The sequence below is a fragment of the Ascaphus truei genome, chromosome 17 (assembly GCF_040206685.1).
Source record: "Ascaphus truei isolate aAscTru1 chromosome 17, aAscTru1.hap1, whole genome shotgun sequence".
Taxonomy (NCBI): Eukaryota; Metazoa; Chordata; class Amphibia; order Anura; family Ascaphidae; genus Ascaphus; species Ascaphus truei.
The window spans coordinates 26,616,403-26,638,360 of NC_134499.1; the positions used below are offsets into that span (position 1 = coordinate 26,616,403).

General features: G+C 46.2%; 1 protein-coding gene across 1 annotated transcript in view; it reads left to right on the plus strand.

Annotated features, from left to right (window-relative positions):
• Positions 1-21,958, plus strand: part of CPNE9 (copine family member 9) — a 156,079-nt gene that overhangs the window by 38,663 nt on the left and 95,458 nt on the right. The window contains 2 exon segments of the mRNA XM_075574372.1: positions 6,006-6,045; positions 19,977-20,053. Coding sequence (XP_075430487.1) covers positions 6,006-6,045; positions 19,977-20,053 — 117 coding nt within the window.

Sequence of the window (21,958 nt, forward strand, 5' to 3'; positions counted from 1 at the left end):
GAACTAAATACATTGTACAAGACCAAACTAGACCATTCCTTCCATTTAAAACAGCTGTGAATAAGCATCATCCGAATAGTAGAATAAAAAGAGTTATGGCTTTATCAGGAAAACAAACCAAAACACAATAAATTAGAGGTGCTTAAATCCTCAATCAATTTCCTAGTCCGACCATTGCATATCAATATGTCACTTTTAAACAAGTATCCTCTTTTGTCCCACAGTTAGATTCTAAACAGTTTGATGATGGTGCCTTTATATTGCACAAACAGCATTCAGTATACAAAGTATGTATATTTTTTGGCATATTTGCTCCCAAACATAGTATTATTCTTTTTGATGGGGATGGCCTCTTTGGGATAAGATTTTCTAACCCAAGAGTGGCCAACTCCAGTTCTCAAGAGTCACCAACAGGTTAGGTTATCAGGATATCCCTGCTTCAGCACAGGTGGCTCAATCAGTGGCTCAGTCTTACTGAGCCACTGATTGCGCCACCTGTGCTGAAGCAGGGATATCCTGATAACCTGTTGGTGGCCCTTGAGGACTGGAGTTGGTCACACCTGTTCTAACATAACATATCCTAAAGGATGTGGAATATTATTCATAATGAGACCTGAATGGGGGAAGGGTACCCATGTGTATCATGGTATTCATTGTGCTCAGCAAGGCTGCAAGTTTCTATTGGAAGCAACACATAAATATTCAGTAGTGTCTAGGAAGCTAGTGACAAACCATAGAAGAGAGTCACCAGCCTGTGAGTGACAGAGGTAGACAATGATCCATCCGTTTCCTCCCTGGAAGCAGGCAGAAAGGTCAAAGTGTTTCTGCATTCCGTTGAATGGACGTACCCTTGGGACTTGAAGACCTGCCAAGTGTCACTCATTCACTCACTCTGCTTGTCTCTCACCCTTACTCCGAGTCATTTCACACTAGCCAGGATAAGAGGCTTACAGTGTAGTGTACTGTTGTACACTTTTAATTTAGTGGCCAAATTCTTGTGAATAGAATGTTTTTTCCTGTCACGGTGATCCCAAGCACTTACGAGGTATCAAATACATTCCTGTTTGGCACTTATTAATATTTATTAAAATGAATAGGGTTTTGTATTGAGATGACAGCATAAAGTGGAGCAACATTTTTAATTTGCATCAATTTGTGCCAGTGGCAAATGTACAAAACTTGGGGGGGTTTTGTGTGTTTTTTTACACCTGACACTAATCTCTTACTGAAGATGATGCAAAGAGAAATACAAACTGCACCACTTACCAATGCAAACTTTAAGGGGTACCTATAGAATACTGCACTGAACAACTCCTCATCTAATGACTTTAAGAACAACTCCCCATGCCGCTCGCTGACACCAAGTGGAGCAAAGTTGGCACAGGGCACAAGGATACATTGATGCAATGTAGTACAGTATCTGGTAGACCAATATTTTTCAACAGGGGTTCCTAGGAACACTTTGGTTCCCTGGACATTTTCAGGTCATTTGAAAATTGCACCAAATACAGAAGAATTTACAATGCATCTGATATCATACGTGCTATTAGAGAGGGTTTGGGTTCCTTACACTGCATCTGATCACAGACACTCTATTGGAAAAGATTGGGGTTCCTTACAATGTAACTTATCTCAGACACGCTATTAGAGAGGGTTGGGGTTCCGTAGAATTTCACATATGATTCCTTAACCAAAAAAAAAGTTGGAAACCACTGTGGTAGACAATGCAGTTAGAGCAGTTACAATGTGGGATTCATTACCCATGGAGACTGTGATGGCAGATACAATAGATATCTTAAAAAAAAAAAAAAAAGGTTGGACATCTTTTTAGAAAGGTAAGGTATACAGGGATATACCAAATAAGTAAATATGGGAAAGGATGTGATCTAGAGAGAAATCTGATTTATATGGGCAGATGCTACCAACTTATTAACTTATTTCATGGTGTTTGAGTATTTATTAATGTGTAAAATAGTTTATTTCCAAGAAAACACAATTTTATAGATGCTGGTTATGTTTAAGGAGAAAGATTTTAACATCCAGTGATTTCGTTCATAGTTTTAGTACCCGTATAGATCCTGGAGAAATGAAGATTCGTTGTAGGTTTGATAACTTTTAGTGTCCCAACATAAGAGTCCTTTGTAGGATAAATTAAAGTGTACAGAGCTTTTACAAACTTAATTTCATCTAAAAATAACTCTGATGATGGGTCACTGAAAGGCATTGCAACCTGCAACGAATCAACATCCACTGACTAAGAATGAATCTTTCCGCACTTTCTGCTTAGGGAGAATATAACGTAGTATTTCTAACACATAGATCCCTGTGAGGTTTGCTGTGCTGATTTTGGGTTAAAAAACAGCGCTCCAAGGTTGAACACTTTCACTGTATTACAGTTCCGATATGTGCCTCTGCTTTCTTAAGTAGATTACTAAAAATAAAAAATAAAACCTATGGACAATAAGCAGTGAATGCGATGGAAATTGCCCCATTAACCCCTGCAGTAGCGGGAAGGTCTGTAATGCAACACGCATTGGTTTAAGCACCGGTTTCAATGAACGCTTCAGCAAATACTAGGAGAACGGGCCAATAAAGGATGTTCACGCTGGGCTAATGAATTACAGGGTGAGGATGATTTCACAGTAAATTTGCCAGAAATGTTTCCAGCGCATTTTCACTGAAATTAATTAGCCAGGGAAGAGGAGACAGGGTCAGGCGGAGCTTCTTGGGCTGAAAATACCTGCTTCTCATGCAGTGTTATACACATTTAAATATCCAAAGATAGCAGCCGGCTGCACACATGTAGTATGTGTATTTACAGAAGAAAAAAGGGGAAACCGGCGCCGTAAAAGTCCAATTGTATAAATGGAATGTCCAAACGTTACGTGAATAGTCCCAACAGTGTCCTCTGGCGTAAGGGCAGAGAAAGGAATGGGTGTGCAGCTCCCACCGTGCATAGGTGAAATAAGATTCCAGATAATAGCAGGCAATAGGGATGGGTGCCGGACTGTTTGTCCACTGCGGTGACAGCCGAAGAGCCTTCCTGTGATTCCCCACTTGTTTGGGGCGGATGTGACGTCACTAGGAGCCGGAACCTCCGGGCGGATGTGACGTCACTAGGAGGCGGAACTTCCAGGAACGGCGCTCCTTCTCTCTCCTTCTCTCTCAAACCTGGATCAGCTGCTTAACTTACGTCTTCCTTTACCAAAAGCAGCTCTAAAAAGATAACTTCCCAACGCGTTTCGTGCGCACGCGCACACTTCCTCAGGGGATTTCACTTTACCGCTGAACTACACCGTCTTTTTTTGTTGATGTGTATTTACAGGCACCGGGGGCTGCGGTGTTGAAGCTTAAGTCCTTCCAAATGTTGTTTTCATTTTGGGTTGTTGTCGTTAACCCATTCACTTCCACAATGACCATCAAAATTGATCCCTTGCTGGATCTACCATAGAAGGCAAAGATGGGTGGGGGGCCGTGCTGGTCCTTTCTTCCGTGTAGTAACAAAGGATGGAGAGGGAGTAGGGGGTATGATACCTTTTATTTAACCAACATGTAGTTGATATGTTTCAAGCTTTTGAAACTTTCAGGGTCTGTGTTACCCGATGAAGGACCCCGAGAGGTTGGAAAGCTTGTAACATATCAACTACTTGTTGGTCCAATAAAAGGTATCATACCCCCTTACTGCCTCTCCCTCCTTTGTTACTACGTTGCTGTATAGAAGTGAGCAGCTGTGTGTGCCTACTACAGGCAGATCACATTTAGCAACTCCTTATCAAAGTGCAAAGTTGTACTATACTATTCTTCTGTCATTCTGGCCGTTAGTGGGTTAACATAGTTAGTAGAACGTGCTGTACCTAAGCCCAGATCCACAAAGCTCCATTAAGTCAGGACTCAGATGTGACGTTACCTGAAACAGGAATGAATGTTTTATTCCCTGAGGTAACATGGTATCCTCAAAGCTAATTATATGCAAAACGGTGTGCCAACTACATCCCAATTACATACAGTAGGCTTAGCACTGTGCTGCCAAAAGGGGGGAGATAGTCCTGGGGGCCCACTGAAAACGGAGGTCAGGAACAACTTCCGTGATCATCCAGAAGGGCCCTTCTTCTCTGCCTGCCTGGGCCTTACTCTGCCTGGCTGGGCCTTACTCTGCCTGCCTGGGCCCTACTCTGCCTGCCTGGGCCCTACTCTGCCTGCCTGGGCCCTACTCTGCCTGGCTGGGCCCTACTCTGCCTGGCTGGGCCCTACTCTGCCTGCCTGGGCCCTACTCTGCCTGACTGGGCCCTACTCTGCCTGCCTGGGCCTTACTCTGCCTGCCTGGGCCCTACTCTACCTGCCTGGGCCTTACTCTGCCTGCCTGGGCCCTACTCTGCCTGGCTGGGCCTTACTCTGCCTGCCTGGGCCCTACTCTGCCTGCCTGGGCCTTACGCTGCCTGCCTGGGCCCTACTCTGCCTGGCTGGGCCCTACTCTGCCTGGCTGGGCCTTACTCTGCCTGCCTGGGCCCTACTCTGCCTGCCTGGGCCTTACTCTGCCTGCTTGGGCCCTACTCTGCCTGCCTGGGCCTTACTCTGCCTGCCTGGGCCCTACTCTGTCTGCCGGGGCCCTACTCTGTCTGCCTGGGCCCTACTCTGCCTGCCTGGGCCCTACTCTGCCTGCCTGGGCCCTACTCTGCCTGACTGGGCCCTACTCTGCCTGGCTGGGCCTTACTCTGCCTGCCTGGGCCTTACTCTGCCTGGCTGGGCCCTACTCTGTCTGCCTGGGCCCTACTCTGTCTGCCTGGGCCCTACTCTGTCTGCCTGGGCCCTACTCTGTCTGCCTGGGCCCTACTCTGCCTGCCTGGGCCCTACTCTGCCTGGCTGGGCCCTACTCTGCCTGGCTGGGCCCTACTCTGCCTGCCTGGGCCCTACTCTGTCTGCCTGGGCCCTACTCTGTCTGCCTGGGCCCTACTCTGCCTGACTGGGCCCTACTCTGTCTGCCTGGGCCCTACTCTGTCTGCCTTGGCCCTACTCTGCCTGCCTGGGCCCTACTCTGCCTGCCTGGGCCCTACTCTGCCTGCCTGGGCCCTACTCTGCCTGCCTGGGCCCTACTCTGCCTGGCTGGGCCTTACTCTGCCTGCCTGGGCCCTACTTTGCCTGCCTGGGCCTTACTCTGCCTGCCTGGGCCTTACTCTGCCTGCCTGGGCCCTACTCTGCCTGCCTGGGCCCTACTCTGCCTGCCTGGGCCTTACTCTGCCTGGCTAGGCCTTACTCTGCCTGCCTGGGCCTTCTTCTTCAGCTGGGGCCAAGCCCTCAGATAATGAGGCCCCAGTAACCTCCCTAACATCCCCTCGGCCCCACTTAGGAAATAGTCTGCAACAAAACGTGCATATTTCGCTCAGTTCACAAACTTAGTGGAAACTTTGGCGCAGGTCTGCTAACTACAGCATTCAGGTTTGTTAGTATGTTAATAAATTTTATGGCAGAGTTTTATAACACAGCCAGAAGGTAACTCTGGTGTTAAACCTATAATGGTTACATTAACATATGTAAGATAGTAACTGGATGCTGTCTGTAACTCCTTCCGTGTTACAGTGTAACTTGGTTTAAAAAGAACACACATTTTTGCATTGAAGCATACAACTGCTAGGTAATGAATGAATTAGACAACGCTTCTTGTGTCACTTTCATCCCTCAGAACTTGTCATCCTACCCAGGATTGTCTAAAACAGTGCTTCTCAACTCCAGTCCTCAAGACCCAACAACAAGTCAGGTTTTCAGGATATCCCTGCTTCAGCACTGGTGGCTCATTCAGTAGCTCAGTCTTTGACTGAGCCACCGATTAAGCCGCCTGTGCTGAAGCAGGCTCTTCGAGTGAGCCACTGATTGAGCAACCTGTGCTGAAGCAGGGATATCCTGAAAACCTGACCTGTTGGTGGCCCTTGAGGACTGGAGTTGGCCGCCCCTGTGCTACCATAAAAAGTGAAAAACATGAATCAAAAGTCTCCTTCTGTTTTTTTTCCTAGGTTTAACGTGGATTCCCGGAGCTGCAATATATCCAAACATGTAAGTCCTTTTTGCGGCGATAGTGGGGTCTGCCAGGCACAACTGGCAGAGGAAGGGTTAACCCCGTAGATGCCAGAAGAGGCAACAATGCATCGCACAGGGGTTAACATTAAGGTTGGGTGGGTTCAAAATCAGAACTTTTTGAAATGTCCCTTATTGTTGGAAAGTTGCAGTCAAACTGAATCTCAATGAAATTTGAGCCCAAACCTGAGAAGTATATATATATATATATATATATATATATATATATATATATATATATATATATATATATATAAACGGAAAAAAATCCCACAAACTTTTGCAGAACAGTTTGCAGTTCGAAAAGTTAATAAGGTAATAATAAAAAAAAGTCCTGATTAATTTGGTTGTTTTCAGAAGTTTTGACAAAATGAATGGAGTTCCGGCAAAACCAAAATACAATTTTTTTTTGAAAGAATGAAATCCGGAACAGCAGTGAAAGTGCCCCGTTATATAACAGCATGCGTGGTACTTAGCTTTCTGTCTCTCTTTGCATTAACCTCTATCCCCGGGATAATCACTGACACGTCTCTCTTGTCACTTTTGCGTCACTGATGCTGGAACCACAGAAGGTAAAAACATTTTCTTGTGCTCCTCTACATGAAAAAAATCTAGTCATTCTGTTTTCTTATTTGGATACTCAGGGTTTTCTGAAATACGGTTTGCTCTGGTAGCAAAAGCCCCACACCCTGCTCTATATATCCCCACACCCTGCTCTATATATCCCCACGCCCTGCTCTATATATCCCCACACCCTGCTCTATATATCCCCACTCCCTGCTCTATATATCTCCACACCCTGCTCTATATATCCCCACACCCTGCTCTATATATCCCCACACCCTGCTCTATATATCCCCACTCCCTGCTCTATATACCCGCACTCCCTGCTCTATATACCCCCACGCGCTGCTCTATATATCCCCACGCGCTGCTCTATATATCCCCACACCCTGCTCTATATAACCCCACGTGCTGCTCTATATAACCCCACGCGCTGCTCTATATACCAGCACTCCCTGCTCTATATACCCGCACTCCCTGCTCTATGTACCCGCACTCCCTGCTCTATATAACCGCACTCCCTGCTCTATATAACCCCACACCCTGCTCTATATAACCGCACTCCCTGCTCTATATACCCCCACACCATGCTCTCTATACCCCCACACCCTGCTCTATATACCCCCACACCCTGCTCTATATACCCCCACACCCTGCTCTATATACCCCCACACCCTGCTCTATATACCCCCACACCCTGCTCTATATACCCCCACACCCTGCTCTATATACCCCCACTCCCTGCTCTATATACCCGCACTCCCTGCTCTATATACCCCCACACCCTGCTCTATATACCCCCACGTGCTGCTCTATATACCCCCACGTGCTGCTCTATATACCCCCACGCCCTGCTCTATATACCCCACGCACTGCTCTATATACCCCCACGCCCTGCTCTATATACCCTCACACCGTGCTCTATATACCCCCACACCCTGCTCTATATACCCCCACGTCCTGCTCTATATACCCCCACGTCTTGCTCTATATATCCGCACTCCCTGCTCTATATACCCCCACACCCTGCTCTATATACCCCCACGCCTTACGATTTATACCCCCACACCCTGCTCTATATACCCCCACGTCCTGCTCTATATACCCCCACGCCCTACTATTTATACCCCACACCCTGCTCTATACACCCCCACACCCTGCTCTATATACCCCCACACCCTGCTCTATGTACCCCACACCCTGCTCTACATACCCCCACATCCTGCTCTATATACCCGCACTCCCTGCTCTATATACCCCCACACCCTGCTCTATATACCCCCATACCCTGCTCTATATATCCCCACACCCTGCTCTATATACCCTCACGCGCTGCTCTATATACCCTCATGCGCTGCTCTATATACCCCCACACCCTGCTCTATATACCCCCACAGCCTGCTCTATATATCCCCACACCCTGCTCTATATATCCCCACACCCTGCTCTATATATCCCCACACCCTGCTCTATATATCCCCACGTGCTGCTCTATATACCCCCACACCCTGCTCTATATACTCCCATACCCTGCTCTATATATCCCCACACCCTGCTCTATATACCCTCACGCGCTGCTCTATATACCCTCACGTGCTGCTCTATATACCCTCTCGCGCTGCTCTATATACCCCCACACCCTGCTCTATATACCCCCACACCCTGCTCTATATACCCCACACCCTGCTCTATATATCCGCACTCCCTGCTCTATATACCCCCACACCCTGCTCTATATACCCCCACACCCTGCTCTATATACCCCCACACCCTGCTCTATATACAGCCCACACCCTGCTCTATATACCCGCACTCCCTGCTCTATATACCCCCACACCCTGCTCTATATATCCCCATGCGCTGCTCTATATATCCCCATGCGCTGCTCTATATACCCTCACGCGCTGCTCTATATACCCCCACACGCTGCTCTTTATACCCGCACTCCCTGCTCTATATACCCGCACTCCCTGCTCTATATATCCCCACATCCTGCTCTATATACCCCCACGCGCTGCTCTATATATCCCCATGCGCTGCTCTATATACCCTCACGCGCTGCTCTTTATACCCCCACACCCTGCTCTTTATACCCCCACACCCTGCTCTATATACCGCCCACACCCTGCTCTATATACCGCCCACACCCTGCTCTATATACCCCCACACCCTGCTCTATATACCCCCACACCCTGCTCTATATACCCCACACCCTGCTCTATATATCCGCACTCCCTGCTCTATATACCCCCACACCCTGCTCTATATACCCCCACATCCTGCTCTATATACCCCCACACCCTGCTCTATATACAGCCCACACCCTGCTCTATATACCCGCACTCCCTGCTCTATATACCCCCACACCCTGCTCTATATATCCCCATGCGCTGCTCTATATATCCCCATGCGCTGCTCTATATACCCTCACGCGCTGCTCTATATACCCCCACACCCTGCTCTTTATACCCGCACTCCCTGCTCTATATACCCGCACTCCCTGCTCTATATATCCCCACATCCTGCTCTATATACCCCCACGCGCTGCTCTATATATCCCCATGCGCTGCTCTATATACCCTCACGCGCTGCTCTTTATACCCCCACACCCTGCTCTTTATACCCCCACACCCTGCTCTATATACCGCCCACACCCTGCTCTATATACCGCCCACACCCTGCTCTATATACCGCCCACACCCTGCTCTATATACCCCCACACCCTGCTCTATATACCCTTACACACAGTGTAAGACACATTATTTCAGACTTAACACTTATGTTCCATTTGTGCATTCTGAGTTCTGGGAGAGAGTAGATTTGTTTTTAAAAGCAGCATGTATCTATTTAGAAATGTATGTATGTGCATGTGTGTGTATAGATAGATAGATAGGATAGATAGATATCCATCCTCATCATTGTCTCTTGTGGACAAAAGCTTCCCCAATGATCTGATTCCAGATACTGTGGTTGCAGCCTTTCTTCTCCACATTGTTCCAACAATTTATCTGATTTCATATATATATATATATATATATATATATATATATATATATATATATATATATATATATATATATATACTAGCTGAGAGACCCGGCGTTGCCCGGGATGTAAATGCGTAATAGGTAGTATTATTTATAAATCGTGGAACAATAGGTGACTGTTTGTTGTAAAGGTTGGATAATAATATTGAAAAGAAAGATGGACAAAAATGTAATACGATGTTGTATAAAAATGGTTTATTGTAACCACACCACAGTACAATGTATATTTTGGTGCCATAAGTGATGTAAAAATGTGAGGCGTGTGTCCTGCTAGGGTGTGAGGCGGCGGGTGGCGCGTGGGTTGTGAGTGCTGTCTGCGAGTGTGGGTCCTGATAGGGTGTGAGGCGGCGGGTGGTGCGTGGGTTGTGAGTGCTGTCTGTGAGTGTGGGTCCTGCTAGGGTGTGAGGCAGCGGGTGGCGCGTGGGTTGTGAGTGCTGTCTGTGAGTGGGGGTCCTGCTAGGGTGTGAGGCGGTGGGTGGCGCGTGGGTTGTGAGTGCTGTCTGTGAGTGGGGGTCCTGCTAGGGTGTGAGGCGGCGGGTGGCGCGTGGGTTGTGAGTGCTGTCTGTGAGTGGGGGTCCTGCTAGGGTGTAAGGCGGTGGGTCAGTGATGTCGGTGCGTAGGGGCGGGAGGCAGCAGGTGTGTGTGGCGGCAGGTATGTGTCGAGTGTGGCGGGTGTCTGTTGAGTGCGTGCAGCGGCTGTGAGGCGGTGGGTGAAAGGCAGAGGCGGCCGGAGTAAGGGCGGGTGAAAGGCAGAGGCGGGGGTGGGTAGGCGGTAAGGCGGGCAGGAAGGCGAAGGGCGGCGGGAAGGGGAGGAGGGGGTGGTGGAGGAGGGCAAGGGGTGGAGGAGGGGGGCAAGGGGTGGAGAGGGGGAAGGGTTAGAGGAGGGGGGGAAGGGTTAGAGGAGGGGGGGAAGGGTTAGAGGAGGGGGGGAAGGGTTAGAGGAGGGGGGGAAGGGTTAGAGGAGGGGGGGGGAAGGGTTAGAGGAGGGGGGGGAAGGGTTAGAAGAGGGGGGGGGAAGGGTTAGAGGAGGGGGGGAAGGGTTAGAGGAGGGGGGGAAGGGGTGGAAGTTTGGGAGGGGGTGGGAGGGGAAAGGGGTGGAGGGGAGGTGAAGGGGGGTATGGAGGGGAGGTGAAGGGGGTTGAGGGTTGGGTGAAGGGGGGTGAGGGGTGGGTGAAGGCCGCTCACTCACCCATCCGGCAGGTCCCACGTGGATCTGAGGCGGGAGGCAGCGTGTTGTGGCCGCTCCCCCGCTGTGTCCCGGGCGCCGCCATCTTGTGTACTCGGCGCCGCGAGGCAGCCTGCCTGGCCACTGGCTGTTCCCCCGCCGGGGAAGGGGTGAGTTGTAGCGCCGGGGAGGGGGGGCATGTATATGTGTGGGGGGGGAGAGGTGGGAGATATAGAGGGGGGGTCTCGCACGGACGCTGACACTGGGTGGGGGGGGGGGGGCGCTGAAGGGGTAATAATAGTGTGTGTGTCCCGCTGACTGTAGCGGCGCCGGGGGAGAGGGGGGGGGGCGGGGTGAAAGCGCGGGAGACACGGGGAGAGGAGGAGGTGCGCGCGGGTGCTGCTAACACTGTGAGCCCCGCTAATGGAGGTAACACCCCCCCTACACACGTGTGTGTGTGTGTGTGTGTGTGTGTGTGTGTGTGTGTGTGTGTGTGTGTGTGTGTGTGTCATTTGGCCCGTCACTCCGCCTCAGGCCAATGAGAGGTGTGCGGGGGCGGGCGGGCCAAGGGACCAATGAGATTGCCGCTAGGGACGCAGACATACAGTGCTTTCAGAAATATATAGTAGATATATATATATACACACACACACACACACACACACACACACACACACACACACACACACGTATGTATAGATATGTACAGAGTTAAACATTTATGTTATATTAAATCCCAACTCACATCACCTAAAAAGGGGCATATGGTGTTATCCGTTATTATGTGGAATGGAATGGATAATATATACAATGTCCGGTAGGTGACCTATTAGTAATTAATTAGGGAAGCAGCAGAATGCGGGACTTTTATCACACCGGTGCTTTAGAGCATAAATTAGCAGCGCTTTCAAACATAACCTTTCGCTGCCAGAGGGGTCCTGTACTGCTAAACGCTGTCACCTTTTTAATTGTATTGTATGTCTTTATTTATATAGCGCCATTAATGTACATAGCTCTTCACAGTAGTAATACGTGACAATCATATAAATATCAAATAATACAAATAACAGGCCATGGGAATAAGTGCTTCAAATATTAAAGTAACATTTAGGAAGAGGAGTCCCTGCTCCGAGGAGCTTACAATCTAATTGGTAGGTAGGAAGAATGTACAGAGACAGTGGGAGGGCATTCTGGTAAGTGTGTCTGCAGGGGGCACAGCTTGATGTATCATGTGTATAGTATTAGCCACGGTGGTATTCATATGCTTCTTTAAGCAAGTGTGTCTTAAGGTGGGTCTTAAAGGTGGATAGAGAGGGTGCTAGTTGGGTATTGAGGGGAAGGGCATTCCAGAGGTGCGGGGCAGTCAGTGAGAAAGGTTTACGGCGGGAGAGGGCTTTAGATACAAAGGAGGTAGAGAGAAGACATCCTTGAGCGGAACACAAGAGTCGGGATGGTGCATAGCGAGAAATTAGGGCTGAGATATGAGGAGGGGCAGAACAGTGTAAAGCTTTAAAAGTGAGGAGGAGAATTGAGTGTGAGATGCGGGATTTGATCGGAAGTTAGGAAAGTGATTTCAGCAGAGGAGACGCTGAGGCAGATTTAGGAAAGAGTAGAGTGATTCTGGCAGCAGCGTTTAGGATAGATTGTAGGGAAGACAGGCGAGAGGCAAGAAGGCCGGACAGCAGGAGGTTACAGTAATCGAGACGGGAGAGAATGAGGGCCTGAGTCAGAGTTTTAGCAGTCAAGCAACAGAGGAAAGGGCATATCTTTGTAATATTGTGGAAGAAAAAGCGACAGGTTTTAGAAACGTTTTGAATGTGAGAGGAGAATGTGAGAGAGGAGTCGAGTGTGACCCCTAGGCAGCGTGCTTGGGCGACTGGGTGAATAATACTAGTTCCAACAGTAATGTGGAAGGAGGTAGTAGGGCCAGGTTTGGGAGGAAGTATGAGGAGCTCTGTTTTTGCCATGTTAAGTTTAAAACGGCGGAGGGTCATACAGGATGATATCGCAGAGAGACATTCAGAAATTTGTACAGCTGGTGTAAGTTCGGGGGTTGAAAAGTAAATTTGTTTGTCGCCAGCATAGAGGTGATATTTAAACCCAAGAGATGTGATTAGATCACCTAGAGAAAGTGTGTACAAAGAAAAGAGAAGAGGTCCCAGGATAGAGCCCTGGGATACCACCACAGAGAGATCGATAGAGGAGGAGGTGTTAGCAGAAGAGACACTGAAAGTACGATGGGAGAGGTAAGAGGAGATCCAGGATAGAGCTTTGTTACGAATACCAAGAGTATGGAGAATGTGAAGGAGAAGAGGGTGGTCCACGGTGTCAAATGCTGCAGAGAGGTCGAGTAATATGAGCAGAGTGTAATGACCTCTGTCTTTGGCAGCATGGAGGTCATTAATTATTTTAGTGAGGGCTGTTTCAGTGGAGTGAGCAGTGCGGAAGCCAGATTGTAGAGGGTCTAGGAGAGAATAGGTGTTGAGAAAATGGAGCAAGCGAGAGATACAAGACGTTCAAGGAGTTTAGAGGTAAAAGGCAGGGAGGAAATAGGTCGATAGTTAGAAAGACAGGTTGGGTCAAGCTTGCTGTTTTTGAGTAATGGTATAACTGTTGCATGCTTGAAGGAGGATAGAAAGTTACCAGAGTAGAGGGAGGAGTTAAAAATTTGTGTGAGTATAGGGATTATAGTAGGAGCAAGAGGTTTTAAGAGATGGGAGGGAATTGGGTCAATAGGGCAAGTGGTGGAGGGAGAAAAGGAGATCAACAGTGACACATCCTCCTCTGAGACAGTGGAAAAAGAGTCAAGGAAGGCAGGAGGAGAGTTAGGAAGAGGTGTATGATGGGAGGAGGATACAGAGGGGATGTTCTGACGTATGGATTCCACCTTTTCCTTAAAATAGTCAGCAAAGTCCTGAGGTGATATGGAGGAAGACGAAGAGGCAGCTGGGGGTGGTTTGAGTAGATTGTCAAAGACAGAGTAGAGTCGACGTGGGTTAGACTTGTTTGTGTTGATTAATGAAGAAAACTAGGTTTGTTTAGCTTGTGAGAGGGCAGAGTTGAAACAGGATAGCAGATATGTAATGTTATTAAGTGGGAGTGAAATAAATGTTTGTTACTGGAGAACCTGCAGCGCATTGCATAGCAAACATTCTCCAGCAGTGCAAGGGTTAGCTATGTTTAACACACACCTATAGCAATAACCAGAGGATTACGGACTCCTTTGCTCCTGCAGACCCCTTGTGTTTACCAGCCATTCTGTCCAATGAAAGAAAACACAGTTGGGATTCATTCAATTTTATTCTCTGGGTTCTTCTCCATTTCCAAACCTAGTTAAACATTATTTTCCCCGCCTATATACAGTATGGGGTCACACATTCCCGGACTCCCAGTGAAGACCTCTTTTCAGGGTAATGATAACTGACTTTATATGAAATATTGCCCTATTCGGGGGTGGAAAGCCGGCATTTCATCAGCTGCCAAATTTCGAAGGTGATATTTCCGTGTCGCAACATAAAAGAGTAAAGAGAGATTTGCTGTGCAATGTAGGAAAGGCTTTGTTAAGAGAAAACATGGTATATATTAAATATTAAATGGTGGGTTTGTTTAATAGCCAATAGCACTGATACGTTTCCTAAGAAAGATTTAATCAATCCCGTAACAATCTTATTTATATGTATCGTGCAGTTCCCAACCTTTCGTACATTGTGCAACGCCTACTAAAAAAACATTTGAAATTCTAAGTCTTATTGCCGACTCATCAGATTGTCGCTAACAGATCCCAGGCAGTATAGTATCCTGAGCTTGTGGGGGGAACATGTGCTTTGTAAGACCACACACTGCACCTTGGTGTGTGCAGACAGCATGGGGGGATATAGCTGTATTTCACTTCGGGAGCTTCCAAAGTCACGTCCCACAATGCCTTGCTGTTGTAGATGCAAAGCGTTGTGAGGAGCGACGTTGGAATCCCCTGCTGTAAGTGACGGCTGTATTACCCACGCAAAGGTGCAGTTTGGGGCCTTACTAAGGCTGTGCTTATAGTGCCGGCGACGCGACCGATGACATCACCCGTCGCCATTGAGAGAATTGCAATTCGAGTTTGGGCGATGTCGCTGGCTACAAGGCCAGTGACGTCATAAAAGGTGAAGGCAGAGGGACGGAGAAGCTCTCTGATTGGCCACATGGAGAGACCGTCGCCGAAAAAATCAAATAACAGTGACTACCAGATTTTTGGTAGCGCTGTCGCGCAGTCACGCCGTCGCGTGCACTATAAGCGCTGACGACGGTGACAATGCATTTGTTTTTGACACGACATCGCTGTCGCCGGCGCTATAAGCGCAGCCTAAGTCTGCAGTCCCCACACAGGCTCAGGGACCTGCTTTACAGCCTGGGATCCGCCATTACAGATTTCTTTTGGTGAACCCCTAGGAGAATAGCTGCTGTAAAAAAATGAGTGTTTTTTCTTCAGGTCGGCTGAATTCCTGCATATCAGCTCCGTGCATTAATCTGCATGACTAATGATGGCTTCATAGTCCCTCTGCTGAGTATTTCCGTGCTGAAAGTCTGTAGGAGGGCGGGCGCCTTAGTTCTTTGATAGCCCGTTCTTGGATATCAAAATGCAGAAGTGGAACAACATGTTCCCTGCTCCCTAACTGCTTAACACACAAAACAAAAACAACATGTTGTTACCTGTAGATGTGAGGACTGACAACTAGTCTTATCCCCAAGACAGTAGATAAAGATTGTGTGGGGAAACCCCTCCAAAAGCTTCTATTCACCATGGAAATGTTAACATTTACACACAAAAAAAAAGGATTTCAACCTTCTAATACTTGGACATTTTTGACTGCATATTATTAAACATGGCACTGTCCACGTTCTACTTGTATGGTGAAGCGGCCAAGTTAAACCTTTGGGTGCCAGAAGACACGTGGCATCTGCGTGCCGTGGGTCTTCTGGATCCCGACCCTGTGATCGCCTAATGTAGCACTCACACGGTCGCTGGCAGGACCCAAGGATGGGAAGGATACTCCACTTCTGTTCCAATCGGTTAAGTGCTTCATTGGAGCAGGGAACACGATCTCCCCGTGTATAATGCAGGGGGGCTCTACTCCAGTCCTCAAGACCCCCCTACAGGTCAGGTTTTCGGGATATTCCAGCTTCAGCACAGGTGGCTCAATCAGAGGCTCTGTTGAAGACTGATCCTCTGATTGAGCCACCTGTGCTGAAGCAGGGACTGATAGAACCACCTGTGCTGAAGCTGGGATATCCTGAAAACCTGGCCTGTTGGGGGGGTGGGGGCTTGAGGACTGGAGGTCAGCACCCCTGGTTTAATGCACGATATACCTGGAACATCGGCCCTTGTGACCTCTAGGTTACGTCTTGGGGCTCCCAAAGTGTTAAACGAGGGACTTCACTTTTCGTTTGTTTATATTCAATGATATCTAAAATTCTGTGGGTTACGGCGGACCACATTGGCCAGCATCCAAATGCTTCATTACGCTTTCATAAGGAGATGTGCCGGAAAGACATGAATTGTCCCTTTTTCATCTCCACCTGTCTGCCACCATATTCCATGTTTCAGGCCATTCCTGACCAACCTGGCAGTGAAAGGGTAAACCGAGCATGGTGAGGGAACTCCAAAAGTGTTCCTAATTTTTGAAACATATTCTGCTGCTTTGTGATTCCTCCATGAAGAACCAGGGGGGTAAAAATCGAGCGGTTGATTAATGTGCCCAGTAATGGCTGAAAACAGTCCTATTTTGCAGACACATTAGGGACTTCCAAGGACATTGCTTATGTTCTGGAGGGAGATGGCAGGTGGGAGTACTTGGCACAGCCAGCTGAAGAATGGAAGCACGAAGCAGTACGAGTGCAAGAAAGAGGGTTCTTCCACGTGCATTTCCAAGCTATATTTAGAGCAGCCGCAGAGAGAGTAGGATGTCCGGATCCTGCCTCTCCTATAATCAAGAATTATTAGCGGTGGGTTTGTGCAAAACATAATAAATATTGCTAGCCGCGCCGGATAATAAGCAGCAATGAATCAATGAGATGTACACGAGCGTGTGTGTCATTGAACTCAGGAAGGTCAGTGCAACTGCAGAAAAGTAGAGATGTGAATTATTTGCTAGTTAACGAGAGTCTACTGAATGTTGGCATTTTTGCAACACTTTTTGCAATACATTGCAGGCCCCATTGGCAGAAGTAGGGTGGATTCACAAATAATGCAAAAGTCAAAGGGGGTGATTTACTAATAGTGTCATTCATGACACTCTTTTGACAATTTCTTTCTTTCTTTTTTTAATCCTCGTTGTTGATGAAGCAACGTTAGAATTTTGCAGACCAGCTAATTCCTGGCGGTTTGTAGCATCCAAACTCGTACTTTTCTTTAACAAACAATAAAACCTTCCCCATATTTACTACAGTATATATTGCTTCTTTTTCTTGGGGGTGGGTGGAAACCATTGAGAAACAGAACAAGCTGCAATGTCTGCAGCACGGATCACTATTGATCCTCCACATAGGAGGGTTTAGATATCGATATCTGTGCATTAGTATTCTCTGTTTTATTATTGTTATTTTTCAGTTGTTTGTCAGCACAATTCTCCCACTACTATCCCACAGTAGCTAGCATTCACCTAGCTGCTACTAATCAAGGCACACACACACACACACACACACATACATAATTTAAGTTATGGTGGGTGAAAAAGGCGACAATAAACATATATACTGTATATGTGTGTGTGTATCTATGTATATATCTATTATATGTGTATCTATGTATATATCTATATATATATAGTGTATATATCATTTATATAGTGTAAATGAGTACTTCAGTATTAGGTGATACCTTTTTATTTGGACTAACAATTATTTGGACCAACATAGGACAAGCTTTCGAGAGTTCTCCTCTCTTCCTCTGGTTGGCAATACTGATTTATATATATATATATATATATATATATATATATATATATATATATATATATATAAATGGAAATAGCTGTGTTACTCCCAAACACTGTTTTAGCTATAGATTTCTTTGTTAATCAGTATTGCCAACCAGAGGAAGAGAGGAGAACTCTCGAAAGCTTGTCCTATGTTGGTCCAAATAATTGTTAGTCCAAATAAAAAGGTATCACCTAATACTGAAGTACAGTACTCATTTACACTATACATATATGTGTGTATATATATATATATGTATAGAATCCCTTGCTGCAGTGGAAGTGCTGTGTGCTGGGTGATAATGGTGAAAGGCGGGTTGCAGACCTGCCTAAGACATGCAGATGAGCATACAGTTGTATTTACATTTGCATATATATATATATATATATATATATAATAGATAGATATACAAAAAAGACTGCGCTTGGGTGACTGCTGCTGGCAATGCCCAGTCAGTAATGAACAATAAAATCTAAGTGGATCTACACCAATGTGTTAATGAGCCATATATATTCCACTAAATATCACACATGTATGTCCCAGCATGAGTAGCCAAATTAAATAATATAAACCAATTAAAAATAGTGCTGTGGATGCCTATTTAACTCAAAAATGTATTAAATACTAATAAAAAAATATATAAACAAAAAATGACAATACTTAAAACATAATATCCATGTGAGTCCAAAAAATGAAGTCCAATACAGCAAATCAAAAACACTGAAACAGGAAGAGGCAGCCTTCTGATCGGGCCCAACGACCTCCCCACTCAACCTGTATAGAAAAAGAAAAAAGCGCCCAATCCTAGTGCATTACTGTATAAAAAATGGATTTAATGTTCCAAAAAACTCAAACTCAAAAGGTCTGCAGAGCAGCTGAGCAGAGGAGAAGCTTCTTTCCTGACAAATCGGAGCATGAGTATTGATCTCATACATGCTTTTTTATCTTCATTGTTTGAGAGTTTAACCATTGAGTTTTTTGGAACATTAAATCCATTTTTTTATACAGTAATGCACTAGGATTGGGCCCTTTTTTTCTTTTCTTTTTATATATATATATATATATATATATATATATATATATATATACATACATAATATATACATACATGTAGAGATACACCATCTGTAACATAGAGCAGTGATTCTGCACACAGTAAAGGGCCTTTTAACCCTCTCTTTGAGGGTTTCTCCTGTCTTTATGGTGGATGAAAACCACCAAATTAGCAAAAACACACCTTTTTATTCATGTGCGTGCAATTAAAAAGCTGTTTCCCCTTAGTGCTAATCCTAATTTGGCAACAGAAATCATGACTATTCACGAAAATCAGCAGGAAAAACACCCACTTACCAGAATCGCCCCAGAACACAAGGGAAAGGCTTGGTGCTTTATTTGCGATTTGTGATGAGTGAATACCAGTCAAAGGTAAATTCACTTACAAATTCAGATTAAATCAAGATCTCGGAAACATTGCGCCTGAGCTGGTTTATTTGCATTGGCCATCATTTTAGGGTTTCTATGTATGGTCTGTTCATGTTCAAACTAATTGTTCTGAGCTTGGATATTTAAATAAGGGAATATGCGTTTGCTGGCAGACGTACAAAAACACATCTTTCCCAATAAGTGACAAAGGGGGGAAATTGGGCTTTCTTAATAAAAAGATACTTAATGCAACACTTACCTGAAAAAACTAAGTGATGCAAACAGCTGTGGGATTTTGTCCCCTTGTGAGACTGTCTGGCACTCCCTCTGAATCCTTACATAAATAATAATAGCATGTTCTTGTATAGCGCTGCTAGTTTTACGTAGCGCTTTACAAAGACATTTTGCAGGCACCGGTCCCTGCCATGTGGAGCTTACAATCTATGTTTTTGGTGCCTGAGGCACAGGGAGATAAAGTGACTTGCCCAAGGTCATAAGGAGTCAACACCGGGAATTGAACCAGGCTCCCCTGCTTCAGACTCTCAGTGCCAGTCAGTGTCTTTACTCACTGAGCCACTCCCTCACCCAAACATAATAAAACAGTGTAGGAGTCCAACGCTTGATTAATGGATACAGCCAACAATACTTTGTTACTAGTCTTTGGTTTGCACTGCACTGATACCGACAGCATATACTGTAAATGTTGGGCTAATCCCTATGGTAATTGTGATAACATTGGACTTCTCCTTGGTCTTTAGGACTTTCTGGGGCAGGCATTCTGCACTCTGGGAGAAGTTATTGGATCCCAAAGAAGCCGTCTGGAGAAGCCACTAACGTGAGTTGTTCTATGATCCCTTATCATTATTTTAAACTTAAAAAGGAAAGCACTGCTCCGATAGCAAAGTATATTTATTATCCGGGGGGGGAAAGAAAAGCTACACCCACAAACCTATAGAAATCATTGGCTTACCAGTGGGCGAGGATGGTGCACTGGGGGTGACGGGCATCTATTCTCCCATGGAAGCATCAGCGTAGAAACGTACTTGTGGTTGTGTTATCCCTTCTCCAGCTCTACGTCCAGCGTTCGCGCTCTGCATCAAAGTTGTGTAAATGTGTCTACAAAAATGTGTGTGTTTTTGCCAAAGTTGCTGAATTTTCGCATTGCTTGAAAACGAGTTCAAAAATCGAACCTTTGTGCCAATAATTTGCGGTTTCCCCAAGCCTTTGTAAGCCATTCCAGACCCTGACGTAGGGATCTTGCTGGAGAAGAGGGCAAAAGTCCTGTTTCAGGGCCTGCATTAATAAGGATGGTCGAATCCTTGGAAACGCTGATGAGGCCACAGAATTTTTTCGCAACTGAAAAAGTCAAAATGTAGCTTGGGTGCAAAATGAGGTGAAAGTTTTGATCATTTCATTCTTGAGGAAGGCAGCACGCCATTATTAGTGGCCTTGGTGCCTTTAGTATTGAGACAGATTACATTGTTTGATAGTATAATTCTCACCTTTCCTAGGAGTATCATTCTGGTTGAGGTGCTTCCTCACAAGGTTTGACTTGATTATATTGCACTGTACAGATTTATTATTTCATTATTTCTATCATGACTGAGTTGCTTGACCAATGGAAGCCCTTTTCCCACCTGCTTTATAATCTTACCCCTTCTAATTGGAAACGTTGGTCCTTTGGCACAATGCACAGTAACCGTAGAACAGGGGTGGGCAACTCCAGTCCTCAGGGCCCACCAACGGGTCAGGTTTTCAGGATATCCTTGCTTCAGCACAGGTGGCTCAATCAGTGGCTCAGTCGAAGACTGCTCCACCTGTGCTGAAGCAGGGATATCCTAAAAACCTGACCTGTTGAGGACAGGAGTTGCCCACCCCTACCGTAGACTGTAAACAGAAGCACGCAGAGCCGCAATCCCCACTAACTACCCCCCTTTTTGCTACAGGGTTGAAACAGGGAGGTCCCCCAGAGCTAAACCATTCTACTTTTACCTCCACGATCCCCCAGTTCCCAAGATACTGGTGAAGTTACCGGTCTTACTTCCTGGTTTGTACAGGGAATTTAAGTGGCCATCCAATAGGAAGCCGCAACCGGTGACAGATGCAGCATCCTATTGGCCTGACATTTGGTAGCTGTTTTTGTTTCCCCTGAAGGGAGATTTAAATCTGTTAACTTCACTGGCAAATATCTCAGGAACCAGGGAATTCCACCCTGAAAATAGCACTGTTTACCTCTGCCACCATGCCTGGTTCCAATTGTGTAAACAAAGAAAAGCGTAAGGGTAGTGACACTTTAAAGTCTTTATTCCCCGTGAGAGCAAAGAACAGTGGGTACAGTAGCTGTGTTGGTCCTGTCTGCTATGTAGTAACAAAGGAGGGGGAGGGGGAGGGGGAGGGAGAGGGAGTAGGGGGTATGATACCTTTTATTGGACCAACAAGTAGTTGATATGTTACAAGCTTTCGAAACTCTCAGTGTCCTTCATCAGGTCCAATGAAAATATCACACCTTCACTTTGAGAGAAAATACCTCATGCTAAACAGCTCCTATAGTTATCATGCCAATTCTCCTCCTCTGGAATGTTTTGCACACACAGGGTGGCTCCAACGTCTCCCCCACAACACACCTTGTATCTCTACTCTGCCTCTTTTTCATTTTAGATGGTACGCTCGTTGGAGCAGACGCGTCTCTACTCATTGTACTAAACTAGTGCTTCATTAATGAAATGTTTTCGCACGTAAT